The sequence below is a fragment of the Python bivittatus genome, unplaced genomic scaffold (genome assembly GCF_059951505.1).
Source record: "Python bivittatus isolate LINGU-HERP-01145 unplaced genomic scaffold, Pbiv_v1 ctg000020_np1212, whole genome shotgun sequence".
Classification (NCBI taxonomy): Eukaryota; Metazoa; Chordata; class Lepidosauria; order Squamata; family Pythonidae; genus Python; species Python bivittatus.
In genome coordinates this window covers 45,717,787-45,745,495 of record NW_028277030.1, presented here as the reverse complement: position 1 = coordinate 45,745,495, position 27,709 = coordinate 45,717,787, and the positions used below count along the sequence as shown (strand labels likewise).

At 36.0% G+C, this 27,709-nt stretch overlaps 1 protein-coding gene across 2 annotated transcripts; it reads left to right on the top strand.

Annotated features, from left to right (window-relative positions):
- On the top strand, window positions 1–27,562 carry LCA5 (lebercilin LCA5). 2 transcript variants are annotated; one of them, XM_007436674.4, is made up of 8 exons: window positions 1–157; window positions 7,093–7,446; window positions 8,473–9,002; window positions 10,528–10,665; window positions 12,761–12,857; window positions 13,345–13,493; window positions 14,450–14,582; window positions 24,783–27,562. In XM_007436674.4, the coding sequence occupies exons 2-8, from the start codon at window positions 7,251–7,253 to the stop codon at window positions 25,574–25,576; spliced, it is 2,037 nt and encodes a 678-aa protein (XP_007436736.2). In that variant the 5' UTR covers window positions 1–157; window positions 7,093–7,250; the 3' UTR covers window positions 25,577–27,562. The 2 variants fall into 2 exon arrangements, with proteins under 2 accessions (XP_007436736.2, XP_087994060.1); XM_088137934.1 differs by lacking the exon at window positions 1–157 and adding an exon at window positions 172–323.
- Window positions 27,563–27,709: the final 147 nt, after the last annotated feature.

Below are 27,709 nucleotides of genomic sequence, written 5' to 3'. Positions count from 1 at the left end.
CCCTCTTATTCCCGCCCCTTTGCTTTCCTCTTCACCCGCGTTACCTTGGAACCTGCTGTAAATATTCTGGGACGCCTTGGTGACGCTGCGGCGCCTTTAAGGGAGCCCCGGCAACCGTCTGGCTCCGTCATGGGGGACGTAGAGCCCCCGGAGTCAGGTAGGGGAAGGGGCTCGCTGCGAGGAAGGCGGGAACTGGGGACGGCGGGCGGGCATTACAGGGCGAGGCTGCTCGGCCGGTCGTGTTGTCTCACTGTTACGCTCTGCTCCAGGTTTGGAAATGGTCCCTTTGAACGCCCCCACCCCGTGCCCTCGTTTTGTTAAAGGTCAGTTTTCTTTTCACGTGCTGTAAAGGGACTGGTGGCTCCGTAAAGCCAGGCAGCTTTATTGGGGTATCAGTGGTAGATAGGAGGAGTGTTTGGGTGGCACTTCAAAGTGTCGGTTGCCTCCCCAACCCAGTTGACTTGTGCATTTTTACGGTTGAAGTCCACCCTCGGCTCACTGGGTAATTTGGAGTCATTCTCTCCCAGCCGAACCTACCTTGGAGGGTTGTTGTGGAGAAAAAATGGAGGGAGACGGATCAAGTATGTCACCTTGGGAAAAGGAAAAGTGGGACAGAAATCTAAAAAAAACAAACCTCAATTTGTTACTTGTTGCATACAACTGAACTTTGTGTAGAAATGTCTTAAGCAGAATTTCTTGCATGTTGCAGCCACTGTTCACTTTTCCCCTTTACAGCTCTATGTTTACATATACACAGGATAATTAAAGATAATAGTTCAAGGACCTGAAATATTTGCAAAGTAACACAATCCTAGGTGTACTTACTCACAGCCAAATCTCATTGTGTTCAGTGGGGATTAGTTAGTGAGACCAGAATTTGCAACCAAAGTATATTAGTATTTCAAAAGTCTCAAGGCATCACTGTTTTGCTGAGAAGTTTTTTTGGAAAGGAGTGATCCCCACGGAAGGTTAATATGAGAACAAAAACGTATCTTCTGGATACGTTTTTCCCCCTAATTACTTGATGGTCTTTTGTTTTCCGTGTAACATTTCAAAATTGGTTGATGAGAAAATGGATATATCATCCTCTATAATATCACGAAAATCTGGTTATTGGTGTGATATTTTTCTATTTTCATTCTTACTAGGTGTGTTCAGGTTGGCTAGGTACACTCAAGTGAATACTCCACAATTCCTAGGAACTGTATGCTTTTACTGGGACAAGTCTTTTCTTTCTTGTTGGCTGGTCACTTGATTAGTAGAACTATATTTAAAAATTGTTGGTGATGGGAAGTTAGATACATAATCATTAAAGTATGCACTTTTATCATATAAATGCTATCATCATAAAGAGACTTGCTAGGAAATAAATTTCACTGAGCACTTCTGAATAAACATGAATTATATGGATTATTCCAGAATATTTAGTATAAAGTACTTCGGCTTTACATTAAGATGAGAAGGAAAGTGGACCTTGCTTTCATTTTGATATCTCATGGAGTAAAATGTCCCCAAAAGATTCCTTTGAGATTTCAACATGGTGGAAATCTTGGACTGAATGAAATTTGCTTTTATCCTTATTTATTTATTTAGGTGATTGCTTTTTGTTTTGGGCTTAAAATAAGAATGTTGGGATACTGATATTTTTAAAATCACTTTTAATATCAAATAAATTTCTTTAAAGTAAAAATATCATAGGATATGTGACTATCTCTGAGAGGTGTTCCATCTTCTCTTCCTATATTCATGCGTTATAAATCTGTAAAAATGTCTAGTGTTATCACTTAATCCTTCCTCTTGTAGTCCTAGACAATAAAGAAGTAATATCTTAAAAGGAAAGAATATATTTTCCAAGTTGCTTTTTGGCATCATTTACCTGGCTTTTTTCTCTTCTTCATGGATAGGTATGCATATGTATAATGAAAAGCAAATATTGTTGCTTTTGTTGTGATAGTCATATACTCTCAAAGTCATTAGATCTGCATTAGAGAGAGCAAAATAGTTCTTTGCTGCCCTGTAAGAACTGATCCATTGTTGTACTATCTGTCCAGTACACAAGCTGTTGAATCAAGCTGAAATTTTATTGAATTTAATCAAGTTTGTACTTGAATTGAAGCCTGAGAATTTGGTGTTACAGCCAGAATCTTAAGGTAGGAGAAAAATTGCATCAAAGTAAGCAAGTGAAACTGCATGTCTCTTTTAGTCACTTTTTATATTCTATTACTCAGTTTCTTGAAGAAACAAACATTGAAGTACTTCATGTTCTATATTGCTATGAACATAATTGAAAATAAAACCCGTAGGGGGAAAAATGATATACCGATTCTGAAAGGCTAGAAATAGATTTTCATGACTTTAAATTCTACTATGCTGTTGTAGCTGGTATAAACTTAATTTCAGTCTAGGCACATTAAAGATTTCATCAAGTCAAACTCAACTGGTGACTGTATGGCAGCTTTCCATACAGAGTGATTTGCCATTTTCTTATTCTGGGGTTTTACTAGCTTCCCTGTCTAACCAAAATCTATTTAAATTTTAAACTACCGTATATACTCGTGAATAAGCCAACCCTTAATTTTTTAACCAAAATACCATGAAAAATGCACCACCCACAGATAAGCCGACCATCACAATTTTTGTATGTTTTAATTTTCACAATTGGCTTATCCATGGGTAATCCACAGATTATCCATTTTTCATGGTATTTCAGTTAAAAATTTGAGGGTCAGCTTATCCACAGATGGGCTTATACGCAAGTACAGTATATACAGGATATATGGGTGTTTTAAAAAAGTATTACTGTATATACACGCAGATAAGCCCATCCGTGGATAAGCCAAACCCATTTTTTTGGGTGTATTTTGGCATCTAAAATTCTTGGCTTATTCACAAGTATTTATGGTGTGTTCTCATAGTACTCAAGGAAATGTAGATAACCTTGAGGATTTAACATCTGTGTTGAAATTAAAATGATAATAATTAAATGAAAGTATTTCAGGATAGTTAAAGCCAATGGATCAAGAATTTCTTTAATTGTAAAAGTCCTTATACTTGCTAAAGTAACACCAATTTCAAAACAACTCATCAGCCTCTAAAACTAACAATATTTCTTTAGGCTGATGAAATTACTTTAAAATTTGGCAGAGTATCAAACTGGGCAAAGACGGACACACTATGTTTGATTTCATGTAGTGAGTTGTATTCTTAACCTGTAAAGTGTAAAAACTTATTTAGGTGATAAAAATGATTCTTGGAAACCCTAACACTATTTGAGAATTTAAATAGATCAGGATCTAATGCCACAGTAATTAAATATGGTTTGTGTTTTGGAGTACCGTTATGTCTAAGAGTTCAAAGAATTTGATTGAAAAGAGACAGTTCAAAACAATATTTCAGTTTTCCTTTTTATTCAAACTACTCATAAAAGCAAAAGCAGTTTCAGTTGTTTATCAAGATTTGCAAGTACAATTTATACTCAAATTTCTCTGCATGCTATTATCAATAGTTTCTCCATCCTGTTTAGATAAGACAGTATTTCAAAAATAAAAGTGAGATCATTTTTCCTCCTGAACTTTCAGCCCTGGTCAACTCTAAGCATGTAAATATGTGCATTTTATGATACAAACTTAGTAACTGTGTGCTCTATTCTAATACTACTTCTACCCCTATATTTTCTTCCCAATTCAGAGTTGAAAAAGCAGCTACAAGTATTAGCTGCGATCTTTCCTCTCTCTCTCAGTCAGATGAAGGGGCAGCTGGTCTTCATCTATCTAGTGAACTTTCATCTTCTTTTTTCATCATCTTCAATCGCACGGAAGGTCCTCTGTCATGAGTATATCGTGTCCCATACCAGTTCTTCTTCAGCACTCTTTCCCCAGACTGCGCCCTCAAACACTTTGTGGACTTTGGGTCGCACATGCATTAACAAGCCTTCAGCAGAACAAAACCTGCCGAATCTATTTTAGGACCCAAAGCCATCCTTTTTCTGAACCGAAACTAGCAGCGCATCTTCAACAGCCACTAGAGCTGCCTAAGTCCATTTTAGCCTTGGTAGCTGCCAGCTATCCCCTCCATTTCCCAGCTTCTCCTTCCCAGAATTCTCCTTGCAAGTGTTTCAGAACATTTAATTCACTTTTAATGTCAGTCTGCATCTGATACTGATACCAGCACATCTGCTTCCCTTCCTTTCCTATGAGAGCTATGTCCTATGAGAGTCTAAAGTAATATTTGCGCTCAGCTCCCTATCAGCAAAACTATTTTGTTTCGGTCTACATGGATATGTGCAGAACCAGCAAGAAACCACTGGCTCATCCCAGTTTGTGATACGATTTTTCTGAGGCTGGGCTGCTGTGCTCTTAAATATTTATTATCTTGTAACTTTGACTGTTTTGCAAAACTGTAGCAAGACAGTAATTCTAGAAGACTAATTTAACTAATAATGGGCAGGCTACTACTAGTACTTTTTTTTAAAGGTACTAGAAGTTTTATTTGAAATTCATCTTGATATTACATTTATCACCATTTTCGTAGTAAATTTCACTTTGCTCCTACAACATGGAATAATATTAATATTAGAAAATCATACTTTTCCTAAATATATGTTTAATGTTTAAGTATTTCTCAGTGCAATATAAAAAAAGTCTTTTAAAAGAACTGAAAAAATAACTTTTTAAATAATTTAATATCTTAATCACAAATGATTTTCTTAATATGCCACAAAAACGTGCAGAGTAGCATGATTTGCCTGGTTTAAATAGAATTCAGTTCTGATTGTTGAGTTTACAAATATTTAGGGACTTTCCCCCAAATAAATGTTACTTATTTTCTGCCTATAACTAGTTGCCTCAGCAGGTGGCAGCACCTATCCACCTCGCCAACCCTTGCTGATCTCAAAAGCTAAATAGGATCAGCCCTGGCAAGTAATTAGATGAAAAACTGCCTAGCAATTCTGGGGCTGTATGCTAAATTGGAAAATTGAAACGATTCTAGAAGAACATAATGGCAAACCACTTATAAAACGCTGCCAAGAAAACTGCATGGCTGTAGTCCGTAGGAATCAAGCTCAAGTTGAGGGCATCTTTACTACAACTAATTACATTTAATGTTGTATTTCCATAACATGATACTTTCACCCTGAGATGTCATTCTACTGGGAAATGTTAATGCACTCTTTTATAAAAACACATCCATAGCACAACATTCAAAGCAATTTAAAATTAATAATGTAAATAGGACAACATTATACTTGTAAAATCTTTCTCTGTATGAGAGCATTTGCATTAGTACCTTTATTTCTGAAAGCTTTCCTCAGTTATAGGTAACTTATGGATTTGTGTTTTATGGTTGCTGCTTTATGTTGGTATAATCAAAAGAACATCCTACTAAATTCAGTTGGAACGTGTCAAAAAAAAAATGGCCTAGAACTACAACAGTAATATTAAAACATTATTTCTGATAGTTTGTAAATGTAAATGTGGAAAAAATACATTCCCATATACAATTTTGCTTAGAGATACTTACTAGATCTCTACAATTATTCTTTAGCTTCATTTGTAAATTAAGTTTAATTATCAAAATTTTCATGATAGATATAATCTAAAATGAGGCATATACATATGTATCAGTGTGTGACTACTACAAATTACTATGAACTCAATTTGAAAGCACTTCTTTCCGTTGCAATCTACACTGATGTGTTAAAACTTAGATCTCTATTTTTCATCTCTGTGTGATGTACTTACTGAGGAAGACAGTCTAGTTTCTACACAATTTCTCTTTAATAACAGCTTCCCAATTCATTATTTTGTCAAATAAACATTGAGGGTGAAATAATCATGCTACAGGCAGGAATTGTTCCAAAAGGCATCAGAGAGAATTTATTGAAGCACTTTTAGATTAAATGCAATCTGAATTATAGCCAAAACACTGGAGTCTACAAAGGTGACTTCCGTTTCATATTTTCTGGTTAAATTTACATCTGGCTTGAGGGGGAACATTAAATTGAGAAGATGCACATCCATTCACTTAAAGATAGGAAATTGTACCACACTGTACTAAAGAAATGAACAAATGAACAGTAAGTGGCAAGGAGTGAGGAACTACATCCACCTGAAATGTCATAGGTGGACACTTTAAAGCTTCTAAAACATTTAGTTTCAGTGACTAAAATATAATATAGCAAACTTTCATATGCTAAACAATATGGACAGTCTTCTTTCTTATATTAGAATGAAAGGACATGAAAGACTATGTGGTCATATAGCAAGTCAGAATATTGGTTCATCTAGCTTAGTATTTTCTCCATTGAGTAGCAGTGCTTACCAAGATTTTTAATGTTTATATGATGTATTTTATACCATTCACTACTATACAAAGTCCTGTGTACAATTAGATTTATTTGTAAAGGTTTTGAGTAGGCAAATTTTGGAAGAACAAATTTAGCAATAATAAAAAGTGTGAAGCCTCTGTGTTCTAGATGGCATAGAATCTAGAATCACTGGGAACATGAAGGATATAGCAGCACCACCATGCCCTATGATTAATCATTATAGGAAGGAGAATGCTTGGTCTAGATTAATTTTGGTCTGATCTAGTAAGACCATATTTTTTCGGGTTAGATTTGTCTTTACTGTGATGCTTAAAAATACTGAACAAAACAGTTAGTTGAGACCATCTTAAATATTTGCTTAACTTTAAAAAATGTTTGGCTGTTTTCAAATCAAAAGACTTTTATGTATTTATAAATTAATAATTGATAAAATTATGAATGTTCTCATATTGTCCATGATTTATTCATATATCAATTTCTTTGGAATTATTTATTATTAAAGTATTTGTTTTCAAGTGATATGCTGCCCTTCTGCATATGCTTTTTAATATTTTCCCTTGAGGAAATTCCTCTGTTGTGTTACCAGTCATGATAAAATGCTAATGTTTAATATCAGTTTGTAATTAACAAACTCTAATCTCCAGAATTTCATTTCACAAATGTACATAAATAAGACTCAATTAAACATTAAATGAAGGAATTATTAACTACTGTCATTTTAAATGGTTATTATAATCAGCTTCCATTTTCCTCTCTGAATTCAGATAAAAACATACATGAGAAATATTGATTGCCAAAATGAAGTCAGCAACTCTTCTAAACTTAGGTAATGAATTGACAAGAAGCCAGCAGTGACTGTGTATGAGTCTTCATCTGGAAAATGACTATTTGAGGAAAAGTCTGGAGCATTTTATTTTTTGTTATGGAGGAAAGAGGAAGGAGTCTGGATTCTGGACACAGCAGAAAATCAGACAGTGATAAAAGCAGTAATTCGTATTACTCTGATGATGATTCATCTCATGCATCTGATCACTCACCAACTATCAGCACTCAGTCTATACGTACTGTAAACAGAAGTAATAAGATACAGAACTTGAAAAGCCATGCAGATTATCATGGTAAGTAGTGGATAAAACACAATTTATTATATATATCGCAGTGTTAAATGAATTACATGAAAATAAAATTATTTCCTTTGAAATATGGCATAGCTGAACTGACATTTGTAATTAACGTGTATACTTGTATTTAAGTATGAGCTAGATTAACATTTAGCTCATACTTAAAAATTAAAAAGTATAATTTATTTGAGCAGGAAGTACACTGGCTTTGCTTTTTCCTTGTAATTAAATTGGAACCATACTTTTGTTCTTGTAATTATATGTATTAATTGAATTTAGTCGGGTATAAATGTCCCCTTTCCTTTACCTGATAGTATGGTATCTGAGATATAGGAGAGCAGAGAGAATGGGTATTGCATCTCTTATTCACTCAGAAGATCAACTGTTCATGACAAATTAAACATTTATTTAGCAATAATATTGCATGAACAGACAGTACAGAATATAATTTGCTTCTTTTTAAAATGGTTGACAAAGCTGCTCCTCTGTTTTCAATTACAGAATGAATATTTGGCTAGTCACAAGGTGTTAACAATAGTATTTGGACTGCAAAAACTCAGATGACACTAGATGTACTGCCATTGAATGATTGTTCAGATTTTTGCAGACTAGATATGGTACTAGTTTTATTTTAGATACAGTACATTAGTTATCTATTTTTAGTTTTCCTCCTTGTTTACCTTTGTCCAACTTTATTGCCTCTCTCTTCTCTTACCCTAACCCATAACTGTTTTTAAACTTTACAATAGATTTGAAGGATTCAGTGTTTTCCTTTACTGTGTCCAATTGTTGAATTCTGTTAGACCGGTATCTTCTTTTAAAAAGACTTATTTAAGCTTCCAGGAAAGCAGAATTAAAAAAATAAGTAGTGCAACAGTTAATATTTGCTGATTTCAGAGTGAATATTTGAGAGATTGTTAATATGTTTGCAAGCTATGAGAAATTGTACATATGAGAAATTCAGGCCTGGTATGGTTTCACTGATTTTCATTGTAACATTAACCTTGTTATATTTCTTTGCAGCCACAAAGCAACTTTCCTCTAAATATGCACCCAGCAAGAGAGGAAACCGCTGGGGTTTTTACTCCCAGAGCCTCAACAGGGAGTCTCCTGCCAAAGATATTAGTCTTGTTACAAAAAGAGTGCTTTCTGCTAGGCTGCTGAAAATTAACGAGCTTCGTAATGAACTGACTGGGCTGCATGTCAAACTTGATGAGTTGCAGAAAGAAAATAGGGCACTAAAGCAGCTTCAGTACAGACATGAGAAAGCCCTCCATAAGTTTGAAGACACAGAAAATGAAATCTCTCAACTTCTGGCACGGCATAATGATGAGATGAGAATACTAAGGGAGCGCTTAAGAAAATCACAAGAAAGAGAACAAACAACTGAGAAGAAACTCAGGGCTTCAGAAGAAGAGCTATTCAAGGCTAAAGGTAGTTTGCAAAAACTGAAAAAACTTGCAGAGGATAAGCATCTCCCTGAACGTGAAGAGCTGGCTAAGAAGCTGGCACTTGCAGAAAATAGATTGGATGATAGCGAGAAGAGAATTAAGGTGAGGGGCTTAAAAAAAGAATTTTTAAAGATTTATTATGTACATTCTATGGGTACATGCCATATTTACACACTTACATAGGAAAAAAAACAAAATAGAACTGTAACAGGCCAACTTACTGTGATTTCTTTGAATTTGACAAAGAACCAGGAATGTCTTATGTTATTTACTAATATTGTCATTATAATTCACAGATATAAAATCCTAGTCAGTAAATAATAGGGCTTACTTCTAAACAAATATGTATAAAATTTCACTGTAAATTAAAAGAAATTTTAAATTCACCTTTCCTTTTGACATACTGCTAATTCATTAGAATCCTTAACTGGATTCTTAAGGTTGTAGAAGAGGAGCTGAGTTCACAGAAAAGCTACTTTGTGCACCCAATAATAGAAAAGAGTAAAGTAGTTTTTACCAGCTTCCCTATGTTCTGAGAAAACTTGTTCTCGAGGATGGGAATTTTCTGGAATTATATAGAGGTAATGCAGAGAGACAGGTAATTGGTGAGAATAGTCCCCAAACTTCTCTTAGTAGATCCTTCCATTATTTAAGGGCCTTTCATTCATCAAACTCAAAGGGATAAAATCTCTAAGGATACATTGTCACTCTGTATTTGCAGGTGTTTTTAAAGCTGTTTTATGGCTATGTTTATGGTAGTATGCTTATAATTTGTTTTTATTCTATTGTTAAAATTCTGTTTAATTTTGTTCGACTTATTATTTACCATCCACCATGAGTTAAAAACTGTAGCATGAATGTCTAAATGAATGAAAAAAGAAAGAAAACAGAATAACATGAATAATTGTCAAATAAGACAGGCAAGAAGCCTCTGCCTACTTCTAGCCTCCCTCTTACCACCATGATAAAATCTATACTTTCAGGACAATTTCTTGACCAGGTATTGATTAATTTTTAATACTGTATTGCTAATGTAGGATCCGGAACTTGTCATCAAGTTCTCTAAGGTCATACATGTGACCATATGCTTTCTCTCTAAAATGCAATGCTTGGTCAGGGGAAATTCACCCTGTGTGAAATTAAGTTAGCATTCAATAATACAGAGCTGGAAAAGAGGGCAGATGGAATTTTTTTGCCTTTGTACTTGTAGCATTTGTCCAGGTAGAGCAAACCATGCAACTTTGTTCAAACCCTATGATAAACTGGAAGCACTGGTTGAAGTTCAGACCTATCAGGTATATTGGTGAGTTTATGCACCTTTACATCACCTTTCAATTCATCAGAAGTTGGCTGACATTTTGTCATGATGAAAAGAACAAGACTGTCAGCTTCTAACTCATCACATATTGTATCCAACCACTGACATCAACAATAAGAGAAATCTAGTGAAATTCTTAATAAATTTTAATATTTTAAGGTGATAGGGCTGAGAGGGGCCATGAAATGAAATGAAACATTTCATTTTAGAAAAGTATTGAATAAAAACTAAGGAACTGTTTAAGGGTTTTGTCCCTTAAAAACCTTTTTACCAAATACATCATAATTTTACTATTATACTGAATTGCAGGATTTTGAGAAGAAGCTTGATCTTAGCAATAGCAGCTTCCAGAGACAATTGCATTCTGAGAAAAAGAAATTGTATGAAGCCCAAGAAGAAAATAAGATTATCCAAGAGGAAGTCCAACGGTTAAAACAAAAATTAAAGGTAAACATTTCCATTTTCTAGCATAGAACATCTTTACCACATATCTTCTCATCCAAATAAACTTCATAGGTCACACCCTTCAATATAACTATTAATGGAAAATTGGACTATAGTTTTTGATATAACAGCATTTCTCAAAGAGTGGGTTGCAACGGGTTTCCAGAAAGTCCATTCCTTGTGCTTCTTTCCAAGCAAGCTTACCAGTTCAATGCAAAAGTATGTGAAGGTTCAGAATCCTGTACAAAGCCCAAATGCTTTTATTTTTTTAAGGCACCACTTTTGCCATTGAAAGGAGGAATAAGCATGCCTGAAGGGTATCAAATTTCTATATAAAATCCTGACTGACCTGATGTCCACTCTGCAGATGGCATTAAAGCAAAAGGAGAAGGGAGGAGGGGCAAAGACTGTGGTTGTTATTTCAATATGGCTCTGTTGGGAGTAAGCACCAAAAGCAATGTATAGCCTACCAGTATTTTGCAAGCTGGAGCATTTTAAGAGAAGGTGATTTAAGGCAAGGAAGTAAACTTCCCCTACCATTCAACTTTAATGAATGACAGTGACTGTCTTCAAAATGAATTCCAGATTTCAGGACTTATGCAAAAGTAAGTAAACTCATCCTCTTGTTAAAAACATGATTTTAATTTCAGAAATAAGCAAAAATAAATCCCAATTTTATTTTATCCAAGCTTAATTTATAAAGTTGTAAGGTTCTCTCACTGTTTTATTTTGTATAAAGATCAACATGTAACTATTAAAAATAAGATATCTCCACCCTAACTCCAATGAAATCATTAAATTTTATTCATGGGGAGGGTCACACAAATTCATTTGATTGATTTAGGGAGTCAGGGTATGATGGAGTTTGAGAATCTCTGTGATATAAGATTGTCTTCTGGTTTCATCTAAATTATTGGGCTCCTTAGTCATATTAGGGCTGCAACATGGACATAATGTTATTCCAAAGTTGTCTTCCTGGGGCTGTAGATGTATAATGCATCTCCCTGTAAAAGCTTGATAAATGACCCATTTCAAGATTGGTCAAAGTATATCCTTCCTTTCACAAGATCATTCATGGCCTGTAAAACTGAACAGTGGAATACACTTTTGGTCACATAATCTTATATAATCCCATCCCACACCTGAAAGTTATTTAATTTTGCCTCAGAACAGAGAGGGTATATTATATCATCTCACCAAAGTAATAAAACATCTGGTTACTCATATACTGAACTTCAAGACATTGTTATAAAAATTGAAATACAAATATTGTATGTATATCCTCAAAAATCTTAACTGGTGTAATGGTATTTGGGAAGGACCTTGGAAGATGGGGAGGGGAGGAAGAGATGCTGCCTAGGGAACGATCAGATAAGAGAGGGCATAGCCCGCAGCTGCATAACAGGCAGAGAAAGCGAAAGGAACCTCCCTGACTTCTCAGGTGGTAAAAGAGATAGTGGGAGATTGTATTATTGGACTTGCAAGATCATAGTCTGCCTTTCTAGGTATACCAGACAGGAAACACAACTAGATGAGCTAATTCTGTTTTATTGTGAGGCTACATTAACAGAAACTTGCAATTCTGATAGTACAAATCTGCCACCATCTCTTTTACTGCCTGAGAAGTTAGGTTTCTTTCTGAGCCTCTTTCCCTTCCCATTAAGCAGCTGCGGGCTATGCCCTCCCTTATCTGATTGTTCCCTAGGCAGCATCTCTGTCAGGCCCAGCCCAAGAACAATGGTGAAATAGTCATGTTAAGTTCCTTTATTTGCTTACACCACGTAGACAGAATCTTGACAGACTAAATCTATATTACTGCAACTAATGGATATACCCTGGAAGATTCTAGGGAGTGGCTATCCTGAACCTCTTATACTTCCCACGCTCCTCTTGTGGACTGTGTTGTCTTTTGTCTCCTTTCCCTTCCTGGAATGCACCCCCTCCTTCCTGATAGCCTTGCTCTCTGTTGCTATCCACCACAGTCTCTTTCCCATCTCCCAAGGTCATTCCCACATACCATTACAACTGGGCATTATAGAAATTAAAATGTAAAAAGTGTTTAATTTTCTGACAACTTGTGTGTTTCTATTTTTATTAGGAAAAAGAGAGAGAACTAGATGCAAAAAATATATATGCTAATCGTATGTTAAAACATTCACCCAAAAAACATGTTGATATTACACCAAGAAAAAAAGGTAAACACTATATTAACTGTTATATACAAAATAATGGCATGTTTACTTTAAAGAATGTATCACTCAGTAATGATCAATAATTCTGTATTCCTAGGAAATCCATTTGAATCCATTGCCTATTTCTTTCAATGTTTAATAATTTGAAAAGTAAATGATCTTTATTCTAATTTTTGCATTTGAAAACTGAAGCAAACCAACTCTTACTTGATTAAAGAATAATAAATAATTATATAATGGCATTGTTATGTGTGAAGCAGTTGGCTTAATAAGAGGTTTTTAAATATTTATTGCTGTCAATGGAGATCAAAGCAAACATTCCAAACATCTTATAGCTCCATATTTCATTACTGATGTTCTAATGGACTTGCATTTGGTATGCATTTAAATCATTCACAGTAATAATAAAACAAGTAGGTTTTAACTTTTTGAAACTGTTTATTTAAATAAAACTATTTAAAATGTGGTACAAATTATATATTTATTACAGTTATTGATAAAAATACTACAAGAGAAGTACAGAACACAAAAGGGGTACAGACTACTGGATACTTTTCCCCAATAGAATTTCCATTGCCACCAGACTTCATTTCTGATGAAATACCAGAGAAAAAGGAAGAGGATGGGCATCTCCAACTGGTGAGTTTAAACTATGTTTTCCCTTTCTCTGTCTTCTGTGTAATCAGCTTCTTACTGTGTCATTGAAAAATTTTGTGTTTAAAGTGAAGGTAATTGTAAATTGAAAGTCCAAGCTAGTATGAACTTTTCAGTGAAATGACTCCTAAAGAGGAGGAAGCAGAAACAAAGGAATGCTTACTATAATAAAAACTATTAAACCATCTCATTTTGGAATGCATTTTTTAAAACTTACTTAAAACTGACTAAAATTAAGACAGGGATATTGGTTTGTTGCACATGGATTTTACTAACAGAAGGGGGAATTGCTAAATGGTTGGATGAGACTTCAGGCTGTGCCTCTTTTTGATAAAATACAGGAATGCCCAAGTTTCTTCAGTTATCTAAGATCTGAAAATTCTGTGAGTTGAATCCAGCTAAAAGTCATGTAGAGGAAGCAGGCAGCATCCTTTCATGCTTCTCTGAGTGGGAGTCCTTCTCATGCCCCTGAAAAGCCTTTCTGAAGAACTGGAAGTCCTTAGTGAATGGAATAGACTGTGGCCAAGGTGGCTGAGGTAAAAGGGATCCTGAATATCAGGTGGTAGCATCTTCCATAAGTAGGCAAGGAGCCTGCACTAGATAATCTTTTTCTCCCAGGTACCATATTGTCTTTAAATATACCAAGCTTGTATTTGAAATAGAATCTCTGAACTCCGATTTTTAAAATGATCTTGGGTGAAACAAACTGATCTAATTGTAAGATTAAGTTCAGTAGTAAAATGGATTTACCCAGAGGAAACAGATATAATGAAAAAATGGCCCCAATGATTTCATTTTTCTACTAAGAGTATTTTGATCATAATTTGCTGATATTTTTAGTTAATGGAAACTTATTGCAGATTAACTGAAATGACAGTATACAGTCTAATTTCATCCAAATGGTTTTTGAAGAGCCTTCCATTCTACATTTATATCCTTAGGAACAGATAGTTAAAGACTGGAAAGAACAAGCAGAACATTTGAAGCAGGAGCAGAACAGAGAAAGGGAAGAGAGACTAAAAAATGAACAAGAACTCCAGGCATTGGAAGAAAGAGCCAAGAAACTAAGAGATGGTAAAACAGAAATGTTTATATCTGTAGGATTTATATATGGAAATTTCATATGTAATATTATATATAAATTTCCCCCAATTATTATCAGCTGTATTGCTTATATAATGGTTATTCTTCTCAGATGATAAGGAAATCACTTTTATTTTTAGGATGCAATATTTTGAACACGTATTTTGAGCATGTGTGCGTGTGACTGTTGTGGGGCAGCTAAATGGAATCCTTAACACAGATCAGTGGTTCTTAAACTTGAGGTAATCACCCCCAATGGAGTGATTTGGACATATCCTGGGGATATTGGAGCAACTTGTAATTGCTTGTTTGTGAGTTGAGGATCCAAGTTGGGACTGCCGCTGCCAAGATGCTTGTGTAAAACAACAGAGTCTGGTTTTTGTTTTGTTTTGTGGGGTAATAACATTATTCGAGATTGGCAAGAGAGGTAATTGGGTCAAACAGTTTAAGAACCACTGATGCAGATCCTTAAGCACTGCATTGAGGGCCTCTGAGCAAAAGATAAGGGCTCCCTTGAGTCAAGTACAATTCCTGGTAACTACCTGGACACATCCATCTCATTTTCTTGGCAGCAGTATGGAGGTGGCTTGCCATTGCCTTCTTCTGGTTGTTTTTTGCTTATCAAGCCTACAGCTTTGGGATTTCCTTGTGGCTATCTAACTAAGTACTAATCAGGAGTGACTTCCTTAGCTGTTTTTGAAATGGGTAGTTGTTAGATGCTGCTACCTTCTCTGAGTACTGGGCTCAATTCAAGGTAATTATGGTAGTCTACATAGACCTAAATTGCTCAGGACCAAAGTACCTAGAAAACACCTGTCCTCCCCAGTACTACCCAACCCATATGTCAAGAACAACTAGAGAACTGCTGCTTATGGTTCTACCTGTGGATTTTGCAGTGTAGTGAGTAGGACTAAGATGGTTATGTCATGCAGTTATGGTACTCTCTCCTGGAATAAATATGGCCAATCCCCATGTTACCTAGTCTGAAATTAAAACTTGAGTCTTTGTTCACTGAACATTTTCAAGGTAGCGATTCAGAAGCAGACTACTTTTTAAGTGCATACTGTTTTAACTGCATAGCTACATGCTGCATTTTTATTACTTTTGTTTCTTTAATAATTTGTTTTACTGAGTTTACTGAGATGGTCTCATTATTTTTGTTTCTGTGCATGCCTCTGGATTCTCTTAAGGAAAGAGATAATAAATAACAATAACTTATTAAATTTATATGCCCTCGACTCCCAGCAACTTTGGGTGGTTTACCAATTATTAAAAACATTTAAAAACAAGGAGCAGTACAAAAACACAAAAACAAAAGAACAAAGATGGCGGAGAAAATAAACCTAGATGGGAACAAGGAAAAGGAAGAAAGGGACATCAGTTGTCCTCACCAAAGGCCTCGGCAAAGCGTCACATCTTCAGGGCCCTCCAAAATACCAGTAGGAGGGGAGCCATTCAAATCTTGGGGGAGGACCTCATTCCAGAGGGCAGGCACTACTAGAGAGAAGGCATGCTTCTGGGGTCCTGTTAGGTGGCATTGTTTAATCAATGGGACTCAGAGCATGCCAACCCTGCCAGATCAAACCAGCTGGGCAGATACTATGGGAGACAGATGCTCCCTCAAGTAACCAGGCCCTATGCAAGGTAGGGCTTTAAAGGTAGTCACCAGCACCTTGAGTCCCACCCAGAAGCAAACTGGCAACCAGTACAGCTCACAAAGCAGAGGTGTTACATGGGCATACCAAGGCATGCCCACCATTGTCCACACTGCTGCTGAAGTTTCCAATTGGCCTTCAAGGGGAATCCTATGTAGAGTACATTGCAGTAGTCAAGCTGTGGGGTGACCAGGGCATGAGTGACTTTCTGAAGGACTCCCTGATCTAGGAAAGGGCATCACTGGCACAGCAGATGAAGCTGGGCAAAGGCCTTCCTGGACACCTGCCAACTGCTCATCAAGTAGCAGCTGTGAGTCCAGGGAAAACCCCAAACTGCATACCACCCTTGAATTGGGAAGTGCAACCCCGTCCAAAGTCAAAGTTGGAATATCCCTAGATCTGGGCAGCCCAAACACTCACAGTCACTCAGTCTTGGTAGGATTGAGTCTGAGACAGTTCCTCCCCATCCAAACCTGCACAGCCTCCAGGCACTGGAGCAGAAATTGACAGCCTCACTTGGCTGGCCTGGAGTCAAAAGATACAATTGGGTATCATCAGCATACTGATGATATTGAACTCCAAACCAGCGGGTGACCTCACCCAGCAGCTTCATGTAGATGTTGAAAAGAAGGGGACAGAAAATAGAACCCTGCAGCACCCGCAAAGGAGGAGCCTGGGGATGATCTCTCCCTGGCAACCAACACCAGCTGGAACTGGCCCTGGAGAAAGGAAAAGAACCACTGTAAAATGGTGACCCCAATCTCCAACCCACAGAACAAGCTCAGAAAGATATCATGGTCAATGGTATCAAAAGTGCCAAGAGTTCAAGGAGCACGAGGATGGATACTATATAGCAATAGCAATGTTGTAGAATGGTAGTTTCAGTTCTCTATTCACCATGGGGATAGTAAAGTGGCATTTCTCATATTTGCTGCATTATGACATGTGAATTTAAATGTCAATAACTGCGATGAGCTTCCAACCCCACTTTATGTATTTCCCATTGTCTAATAAAAAAGTAAACTTTCAGTGGAGTAAAAGAAACAAGCAAACAGGGAGTGAGCAGATAGAGAGGAGTTTGGCAGGCAAGTTCAACTGAGGTTTGGGAAGAGGCAAAAGAGAGAGGAAGAGCCAAGGAGGGAGGAGAGATTGCTGACTAATTGTTGCTGCTATGTCTTGATAGGTGCTACATTGTGTTGTTGACTGCTGCTGACTGTCCAGTGCATGTGCTTGGTGCATTGCTGGCCGCAGACTAACTGAAGCTGTTTGAGAGAACATACTCCTTTAGAAAGCCTTGAAGGCCAATTAGATAGAGTCCTCAGTTCCAGACTTTGTTGTTGTTGTTGATATTAACTTCTTTTCTTTAAAAAAAATGTACACAACCTGTTCATCTGGAATGGGCTGGTTAATAAATCAAATCAAACAATAAATGAAATAGGCTTGGGCCACGGTTCCCAAACTGTGTTACTCAGTGCCCTAAGGCACCCCAGTGAACTCACAGGGGCACTGAAGGTTATTTTAAATTTTAAAGGGATACTCAACATCTGTTGGACACCATGCAAACTACTATCTCAAGATAGTTCAGAGTTCTGACTTCCAGGGAAGCAGTGGCTGACTGAAGATGGCTTCAATTTTAGCAGATCCAACATCCGCGGCAGAACAAGGAGCTGATGAATGGATTGGCCCCTTGAAATTCCTCTCCAGATAAAGGGGAGGACTTGGGACTGCCCACAGTGCTCCATACAGATGCTCCCTGTGATGAGACTGTAAAATAGCAGTCTCTGATGGGTTTTAGAGCTCTGGGAGCTGGGAGAGTCAGCTTTGCCCAAATGGGTGTTTGGAGCCTTCAAAGAGACACAGGGTTCGCCCGCTTCCTCTCTTAATTATTTCTGAAAATGGCTTGTAAATTGGTTTTTGGATATTAAGAACTTGTAGAAAGACGAGTTTCATCACAGTGATTCTCCTTCAGTCCCCACTGAAAGAAGTTTCGTGTAAGTTTAAGAACTTAAAGAAATTTTTTAAATTCAGAAATAAGCAACAAAAGGGTGATTAGAACGTTGATTTTGGAAAGTTATAAATGGACTAAGGGGCCAGATTGACTGGAAAACTAAGATTTTGAAACTATTTATAAGAATCCTTCCTGTGGTTTGTTTAAAATCCTATTAAAAATATATGAAGATCTTGAATCTAAGTGTAAGAAACCTTTCCATGGGAATATTGTGGATTAGAGAAAAACACAATAAGAGAAGATTTTGAAGGCTGGTTACTAGAGGCAACCAGAAAGAACTAAAGGTTATAATTAAAGGAGAAGACCCATTAATGCAGAATGGAGAAAAGCATTTTAACTCTGGAAGAATTCAAGGATATTTGGCAACAATATACTCAGAACTTCCTCTTAAGTTTGTCTGCTATTATAAAAATTGATTTAAAAGAGGAGATAGAATCAGATACAAGTGAGAATCAGACTGCTTTGGATATGGATTTAAAAATGACAGGCTACAAGAATGATATTGACAACAAGGACTTACAAATGAAACCAGCTGATGTTTTAATAGTTAAAAGGAACATACAAATAATAAGCTAGAAGAGTGACCTAGATGTGTGGATTTCAATTCAGAAGAGTGACTTGGACAACTTCCTTATTTTGGATCTACAAAAGAGATGTGCTATACTTACGAACAAGTTCCTGAGAAAAGATAAAGAGAGAATCGAAAAAAAAAATCAGTTTGTGGGACACTACTTAAAAAAGGATAATCATCAAGACTTTTAAAAGCAAAAAGAAGGATTATAAAGTTGGCTTATTCAATCAAGGTTAAAATATATATGATGTTTTTTCTAGTAGCTTTTAATGGGCTTTTCTTGACCAGGACTGAATGATGCTTTAAAGATTTGTCTATAGATAAGATATGGGAAGAAGAGATTTTTTTGTTGAATTTTTAGAGAAAATTATACACTATGTTAAAATTGAAGGAAAGTGTTAAACTTGCAAAGGAGTTTCTGAGAGGAGATGAAGAGAAAATGATAAATTAATTTGTGGGGCATTATTTGAAGGGATTAAAGATCAAGATTTTCAATATATTGGTGTTTCTGGTAGCTCTTAATGGAATTTTTCTTGATTAAGTTTGAATGATGAGGCTTTAAATATTTGTTTATATATATAAGATAGGGGAAGAAGAGATTTTTTTTGTTGTATTTTAAGAGAAAATGGTAAGTTACTGTGTAAAAGAAAGGAAAGGAATATGAAATTGATTTACTTGTTTAAAGTTAAAAATATACATATTGTTATTTCCGGTAACTCTTAATGGACTTGCTGATTAAGATTGAATGATGAGGCTTTATTATTTGCTAATAGATAAAAGATGAGATATGAGATGAAGAGATTTTTGGTTGAAATGTTAGAGAAGGTGAAAAGTTACTGAAATTATTTGTACTTGTCTTGATGAAGGGGGAAGTCATTTCTTTATATTTTTTTTTCTTTATATTTTTTCCCTTCCCCCCCTTTTTTCTCTTTGCACTTTTTTATTTTTTATATTTTTCTTAGTTTGTATTAGCTTTTTATAAACTTCAGTAGAAATTATTATTAAAAAAAAGATAGTTCAGAGTTTTGGCCTAGGACCACTGTGAAAAAATTAGACTTTTAAGACTCGCAACAAACCAAGAAATTTTAGGAACTTCTGGGCTAGACAAAAGGGAAAGAGGTGTGGTATTATATCTGAAGGAAATGTGCACATGTATTGAGATCCAGGAATCTGAGCATAAGGGTCCATTCTAAAGCATTTTGATAAAAATTCAAGGAAGAGGAAACAACAAAGGTGTTATCGTGAGGTGTGCTATAGACTACCAAGCCAGGAAGGTCTGGAAACTGCCTTCTGGAGTTACTACAGAACTTTCAAGAAGATGCATGGTAATGCATGGTAATAATAGGAGATTTCAACTACCCAGATATCTGTTAGAAAACCAACTTGGCCAAAATTGCAAGATTCCAAAAATTCTTTGATAGTCTTGCTGTTTTATTTTCCAGAAGGTTGAAAAAAGAGACAAGAGGATACATGTACACAAGATTTCAGGAGTGCTGATTTTGACAACCTTAGAGAAGTACTAGATAAGACCCATTGACAGAAATCCCCCAGTCAAAGAGAATGCAAAATTGCTGGGGCCTTCTCAAAAATAAGATGCCAGAAATAAAACCATGTATCATTCCAATGAGAAAAAATAAATAAATGGGGAAGTAGCTTAGGAAATAACTCTGGATGGATCAGGAGCTTTTGAATGAACCAAGAGTTAAAAAGGTTTTGTACAATGGAAGATGGGTGTAATCACCAAGGAGGTATACTTGCAAGTAATATTTGCATGAAGAAAGTTAGAAAGGAATTTAGGTTTGCAAGCAATTAAAAGCAATTCAAAGAGCTTTTATTCAAAACATTCAAAGAATTTTTTTGGCTATGTCAATAGTTCTTTATTTTTGTTGCTCTTATTTTTCTTGTTCTTTATTTTGTTTCTTATTATTCATATTGTATTTTATTGTTGTTATATTGTGAGCCTCCCAGAGTCATCTGAAGTAGGTTGGTGCCTAAATTGAATAAATTAATTTAAATTAAATTTGGAAGAAGTAGGTATGCTACTAGGAAAATATTGTAGGACAATAACAAGTGACATGGAGAGGGCCGTGCTCCTTAATTTCTACTTTGTGTTGGCCTTTTTCCCCCATAAGGGGTATTGTGCTCAAACGGATCTAAGCCAAATACTTGACTCAAGGAGGGAGTGGCCAACCTAAGGTAGTTAAAGATTGGAAGGAAGCGTCTGGCTATCATGAACAAGTCCTTGACCAGAAGAGTCTTGAAGGAGTTTATGGGTGACATATTCAGAACCTGGTTCTTTGATCTTTGAGAAATCGTGGAAGATGAGTGTAATGCTAGAGGACTGGAGAAGAGCAAATGTTCAGAAAGGGAAAATATGGAGCCCAGATTACAACAGACTCTGCTACAGGTTTTTAAGGAATTGGTTTGTAGACATTTAGATAATAATGCATTGCATGGCAGGGGCCTACATAGGTTTATCAAGAATAAGTTATACCAAATCAACCTGATCTTCATTTTTTATAGTAATTACAGGAATGCAGTGACCATAGTGTATCTTAAGTTCAACAAAATGTTCTCTCAGGAAATTTAATAGAGAACATGACAAAGTGTGGGCTGGACTTTGCTGTGCATTAGATGGATGCAGAACTGGTTGAACAATCATATCCAACATGTATACACTAGTGGTTCTAGTTGAAACTGGAAGGAAGTGGCAAGTGGTGTACTGCAAGGCTTTGTTCTAGACTCTGTTCTATTCAGAATGTTTATAACTGACTTGGATGAGAGGATGGAAAATATAATTGTCAAATTTGTAGATGATCCAAAGATAGGACACAGCTTAGAGGACACTATCAATTCAGGAGGAATTTGATAGATTGGAACAATGATCAGAAACCAGCAGAGTGAAGTTCAACAGAAACAGAAGAGGAGTATAGACATAACCTTAGAGAGTATTGATGTTTTTGAACTTTGGTGTTAGAGAAGACTTCTGAGAATACACGGATAGGAAAGATTACAAACAGATCATAAAATCAACCCAGAGTTCTCTCTCAAAGTACCAATGAGAAGGCTCAAGTTATTATATTTTAGATACATTATGTGAAAACCCACCTCTCTTGAGAAATCTATAATGCTGGGAAAAGTGGAAAGAAAGGACAGCCAGGAGCAAGGTGGATGAACTCAATTATAATGGTAATGGGTGCACTGTTGGAAGACTGGGGACAGATCATCGTGGATAATATTTATGTGGTGACTAAGAGGTACACTGACTTGATGGCACATAGTCAGCCAATCAATTATACTCTACAACAGTAGCATTCCTGAAATTATTGCTCTGTTTTCTGGCCTGGCCTACCAGTAGAATATTGCATCCAGTTCCGGGCACCACGTTTTAGGAGGGCTTTGACAAACTGGAGCATGAATAGAAGAGAGTAAGCAAGATGGTGAGAGACTAGGAAGATGAAACTTAGGAGTAATGGTTAACGGTGTTGAGTTTGTTTAGCCTGTATAAGAGAAGGCTATGTGGAGATATGATAGCTGTTTTCAAGTATCCGAAAGGCTGTCATGCAGAACAGTGGTGTCAAACTCAAATAGAAGCTGTACAAAAGGATCCCTGCGGGCCACATATTGACTTAAAAAAACCACACATGTATATATTTCTTTTTTTATTAATACATCAACACATTAAAATCAGTTAGGAACTAGATATAATTCTGTCTATCTCCCCACTCTGAGCTTCCTCCTTGCCTACTGCTTCCACTTTTCCCCTCCCTGCAATGTTCCCTCTAATTTCTGATGTCCCATGTGCAGAAAAAAATGGTTTTGTTCAGCTTTTCCCAAACCAAGTACAAATTTGTACGCCACAATATGAGAATATGAGTAAATTGCAAAAACTTGGAATTGTGACATGTTAAAATACTTACGTATTTCTTAATATAGAAACTAGGAAGTACAATAGTATATCACATACACGCTTGAAAGTTGTGTATTCAAGTCATGTTGGCCACCTGTACTTTTCTTGGCAGCATTTTTTAGAAGTGACTTGGCAGTTCTTTCTTCCTACGGATGAGAGAAAGTGATTGGCTCAAGGTCACCCAGCTAGCTCTGTCCCCAAGGCAGGACTAGAACTCACTGTTTCCTGGTTTCTGATCTGACACCTTAACCACAACACAAACTGGCTCCACACATACATGCTTGCAGATTGTAATGTAAATTCACTAGTCACTGATAACCACAATCAATATTTTGTAAGCTCCTTCCTTTCCTTTCCTTTCCTTTCCTTTCCTTTCCTTTCCTTTCCTTTCCTTTCCTTTCCTTTCCTTTCCTTTCCTTTCCTTTCCTTTCCTTTCCTTTCCTTTCCTTTCCTCAGGAAAAGAAAATTGGAATTCATATTGTAATGAAATAAAAAAAAGGATTATACAAAAAGGATTTAGATCGCCCTCTCACTTTCATTGTTTCTGCATTCTTTCCTTCTTCTCTACCAGTAGAGTGTTGCCTGCCTGCTGTTCTGGGGTAGAGGCACAAGCTTGCCCCCTTAACTTAATTGCAGCAGCAAGGTTATTTAGCGCTGCTGCAGCACAGACTGAGAAGGAACTCCTGTCATGTGGTGCTCCTGCTCAGTCTGCGCTGCAGCACCACCAAGCAATCCTTGCTGCTGCGGTCGAGCTGAGGTGGTGAACGTGTGCAGGACTCCTCGTGAATCCAGAGTTTTATGGTGTTTGGTGACTTAATTTATTATTATTTAGTTTTAAAATGTAGTATCTACATTTTATTGTAATTTTATTTTATTTTGTTAAATATTTCCCAATTGCATTTTAATCTGGTTCGGGCCACACTCAGGATTATTGCGGGTCACATGTTTGACTCTTCTGATGTAGAAGATGGAGCAGAGTTGTTCTGTGGTGTTCCAGAAGATGAGACAAGTCACAATGAGTTTAAATTACAAGAGAACAAATTTTGGACAGACATCCGAAGAATTTTCTGATGTAAGAGTTGTTCAAAAGGGGATAAGATCAGTTATGGGAGGTGGTGGACTCTCCTTTGCTGAAGGTATCTTAACAAAGGCTGGATGGCCATCTGTTGGGGATGCTGTACGACTGGTTTCTTGCACTAGGCAGGAGATGGACTAGATATCTATTATGACTTTCATAAATATTTTGGTACATGTATCTGAACTACCCAAATTAAAGAACTGAGTAATCTTTGCTTGTAGGTGTGTGTTCATCTACTTTTCCATTGAAATTGGTGTTTTTGTCCTTCTATTACAATATGTTTATATGATGAATAGAATTATTAACATCCAAGTCCATTCTACTCATACACATGCATGTAGATAATTTTAGAAAGCCTGAAAATTATTTTATTAAAAACCAACTTTGCATATTTGCTTGTCCTTAATAGGTAAAGACTACTATTTGCATTTTTTAGAAATCAAGGATATTGTACTTGTAAATCATAACTAAGAAGTTGAATTATGCAGTTGCACTTAATCATTACTTAACAATAATTTTCCCTTCCAATGAACTGATAATCCTAGATGTTCACATACTTTCGCCACACACAAAGATGTAACTTTGGATCAATGAATAAATGTACAAGTATAATGTTTTTGCTCATTTGTTTAATTGGGTTCTCTTAATCTAGTTTTAGGACTTGCGCGGAGAACAGATCATGTTTTAGGTTACATTTATGCAGAAGTTTTGAAAATTCAAAAGGGTTCACAGACTTTGAGGAACCACTGTATGATGTTAGTAGCACTTTGTTGCCCTAGGTGATAAGATACATTGCAACTGTGGGAAAGGATAAAGCTTCTGAATCTCTTCCCAGCCTTGTTGGAGAAGAAGAGACAATATGTCCCCATGGCTTTCTTGCAACTCATGTATGTCACACTAAACTATAGTTTAGCATCATGTGTAAATGCAACCAATACATAGATCTAAATGTTGTATTTTAACCTACAGAATGGGAGAAAGAAGAATTGGACAGAAAGAAGAAAGAAAATAGTATTTTGCCTGAAAGTGAAAAAGTAAAGATAGAGACAGAAATATATATTTTAGAAAAAGAGACACTAAATCATGACAGAACAGAAGAGGAAAGACGAAAAGAAATTCTGCTTGCTAAGATGTACGAAATCGACAGGGAAACTCAAAACAATATAAAGACTGCTTCCCAAGAAATTATCACAGATACTGTCACTGTACCTTATATATTGGAAAAAAATAAGAAACTATACCAATTGTCAGAGACAACAGAGAAATTGTCTAATGGTTTACCAGAACCTGACCACTTTAGTATGGTTACCAAAGAAGAAATCCAGAAGCAGCAACCTACAGACATCACATGTGCAAGCAATGATTTGATATTTGGTAGTTATGTACCTTCCTTTGGGAAAGGGTCAGGGAGGCCAAGCTGGCTTAATCAAAAAATTGACTTCTTAGATGAACTCGCTAAGGAAAATGTAAGTCTTGATACTAAGAAAGAGAGAAAGTCTAATTTAATGGAGCAGCTGTTTGGTAGCAGTGTCAATACAATCACTCCACCTAAGAGAAATGATTTTCAACAAGACAGTAGTACAAACAGTGGTTTTCAGGCTAAAGGCACCATGGTCAACATTAAAAATGACACTGATCTTTTTTTTAGTGAAGGAAAGAGCTTTAATCCCCAAAGACACCGACTGCAACACACAGCAAATAGACCAGCAGTTAAGGCGTTTGATTGCTTAGAAGATGACATTGAGGAAGTATTATTGCAGTGATTTTATTCTGTAAAATATGTAAATAGTATATATTTAGTATGTTTATAGTTTTAAATACTTATCAGATATTATAAATATGAAGTGATTGACATTAGGTTATATAGCTTGGGGAATGATCAAGAATGCAGCTTTCTATTTAGTGCCCTAAGCAAAAATGGTGACAATTAACAGATAAAACAAGATGTACTTGACTATGGTTATCTTCCTGTTTTTATTCTATTAATAGAATCACTTGTCCCTCTACTTGGAAGAAAATAGTGTTCTCTACATATTTTTCATCAGTCACTTCAAATTGACACCTCAGTAGCACAACCAAATAAATGGGGATGCTTTTTGAATTTATCCATGCAAAGATATAGCCAAGAATCCTTTCTTTTTAAAAGCATCTTTCCACCACCATTTTGTTAAGTATCTCTTGTAGAGAGTGCTTCCTTTATGGAGAATCTTAAGTTTTTAAAATTGAGGGTGCAGGCAAAACAATTAATGCAGAAAAGACTGGATTGTCCTTTTAACCTTAATTTATGTTCTAGTTTTGCATAATAAGCCTAAATGTTTGTTTTAAATTTAATAGATGTTTATCAGCCTCGGTCATTTAATAAAATTGACTGTAAGACTTGATGGCAATATAGAGAATGTTGTAATTTGTTATTACATATCTTCTGTTGGAAAGCTTATGAGAAAAATGTTTAATAGAGAAACAAAAAATGTATGGCCATTAAATTAACCTACACTTTAATTGTACCATGCCAGCTCTATTAAAAAACTACAATACAATAACTGGGTTGTGAATTACTGACATGAATATAATCAATTTAGCAAATGAAGTATTTGTGCAATGCAACTTTGGTGATTATGCTAATGTTCCTAGTGGGCTGCACCAAATGTCTATATCAATATAGAATATTCAGTTGAAAAATATTTAGAAAGATGAGCAAAGGAGTTGGCTAGCCTATGCCTGAAGCCGGCAATTAGATCTACATTTTGTTTTGTTTTTCATTTTGGCTACAGACAATTGCCTCAGACTCAGGAACTTCATTTCCATGCTCCATACTAAACACAGAAAACGAATGAGAAGGATGCTGGGTGCATTACTATGAATGTGTAGAACTCTTTAAACCTAAGGCTTGTATCCAGTCCATCTGGACAGATAATCATGTTCTTATTATTTTCTGATTATCTCTTAAGCAAGGCACAAGATCCCAAGTAACTGCAGTTAAAGGCAAGAAAAACATTAATGTGCTAGAGTAAGGTTCAGAGCTATGGAAATACAAAGGAGAAGGCTCTCAGTTACCACAGAACTTAGTTGAGAAGTAATTCTACAAGAGGAAAGCAGCAAAGCTTTCCATTTCCAACAGTACCATGCTGCATCGTTCTCATTTTCATTACTCTTGGCTAGTCTCAATGTTGAGGTGTCATGTTTACTAGCAGAAATTGTGGGTTCAGGCAGTACCAAGTAGCGTTTAGTTTTTTAGTTTCCCAGACTGCTAGTTTAGCCTCCAGGCTACTTGAGCATTTGGAGAAAGAGTGCAGTGGACTCTAAGGAAAGATTCCTGTGACACATTGGCAAAACAAAAGGCTTTTATGCAGCCTGAGTTTTAGTATTCTACTCTGTAATCATCCAGAATTCACACATGTGGGGTTTGGTTTATCATAGATATTTTCTAGCTTCCAATTAGAACCAAGATAGTAGGATGACATTTTTGCTATCAGTACTTCTTCAGAAACAACTAGAAATCCTTGCATTTCTAATGCAAAACTAACGATTTTGTATTTTTTATTTTAAGAAATTATCACTGAGAAGAAATAGAGTCTGCATTATACACACACATACTATTGCTCTTGTATTTCTCTGTACTGACTGAAAATACATTTATTATGTAAATGTTAATTTGTTTTTTATAAGTTTATATTTTATGTATAAGTTTCTCCTGGAAATAAGCTTGATTTCTACAAAAATATTTTTATTAAAGTGTTTGTATTTCTGATTCCAACAAACATAAGTACTTTGCTACTTTTGCTAACATAAATATTTCTCCACTTTATTCCAAGGACCTGAGATGGGGAACAGGGTAGCTTGATCTCATGACAATTGCATGTGTTTACAACAGTGACAAATCTACTCACATACTTACA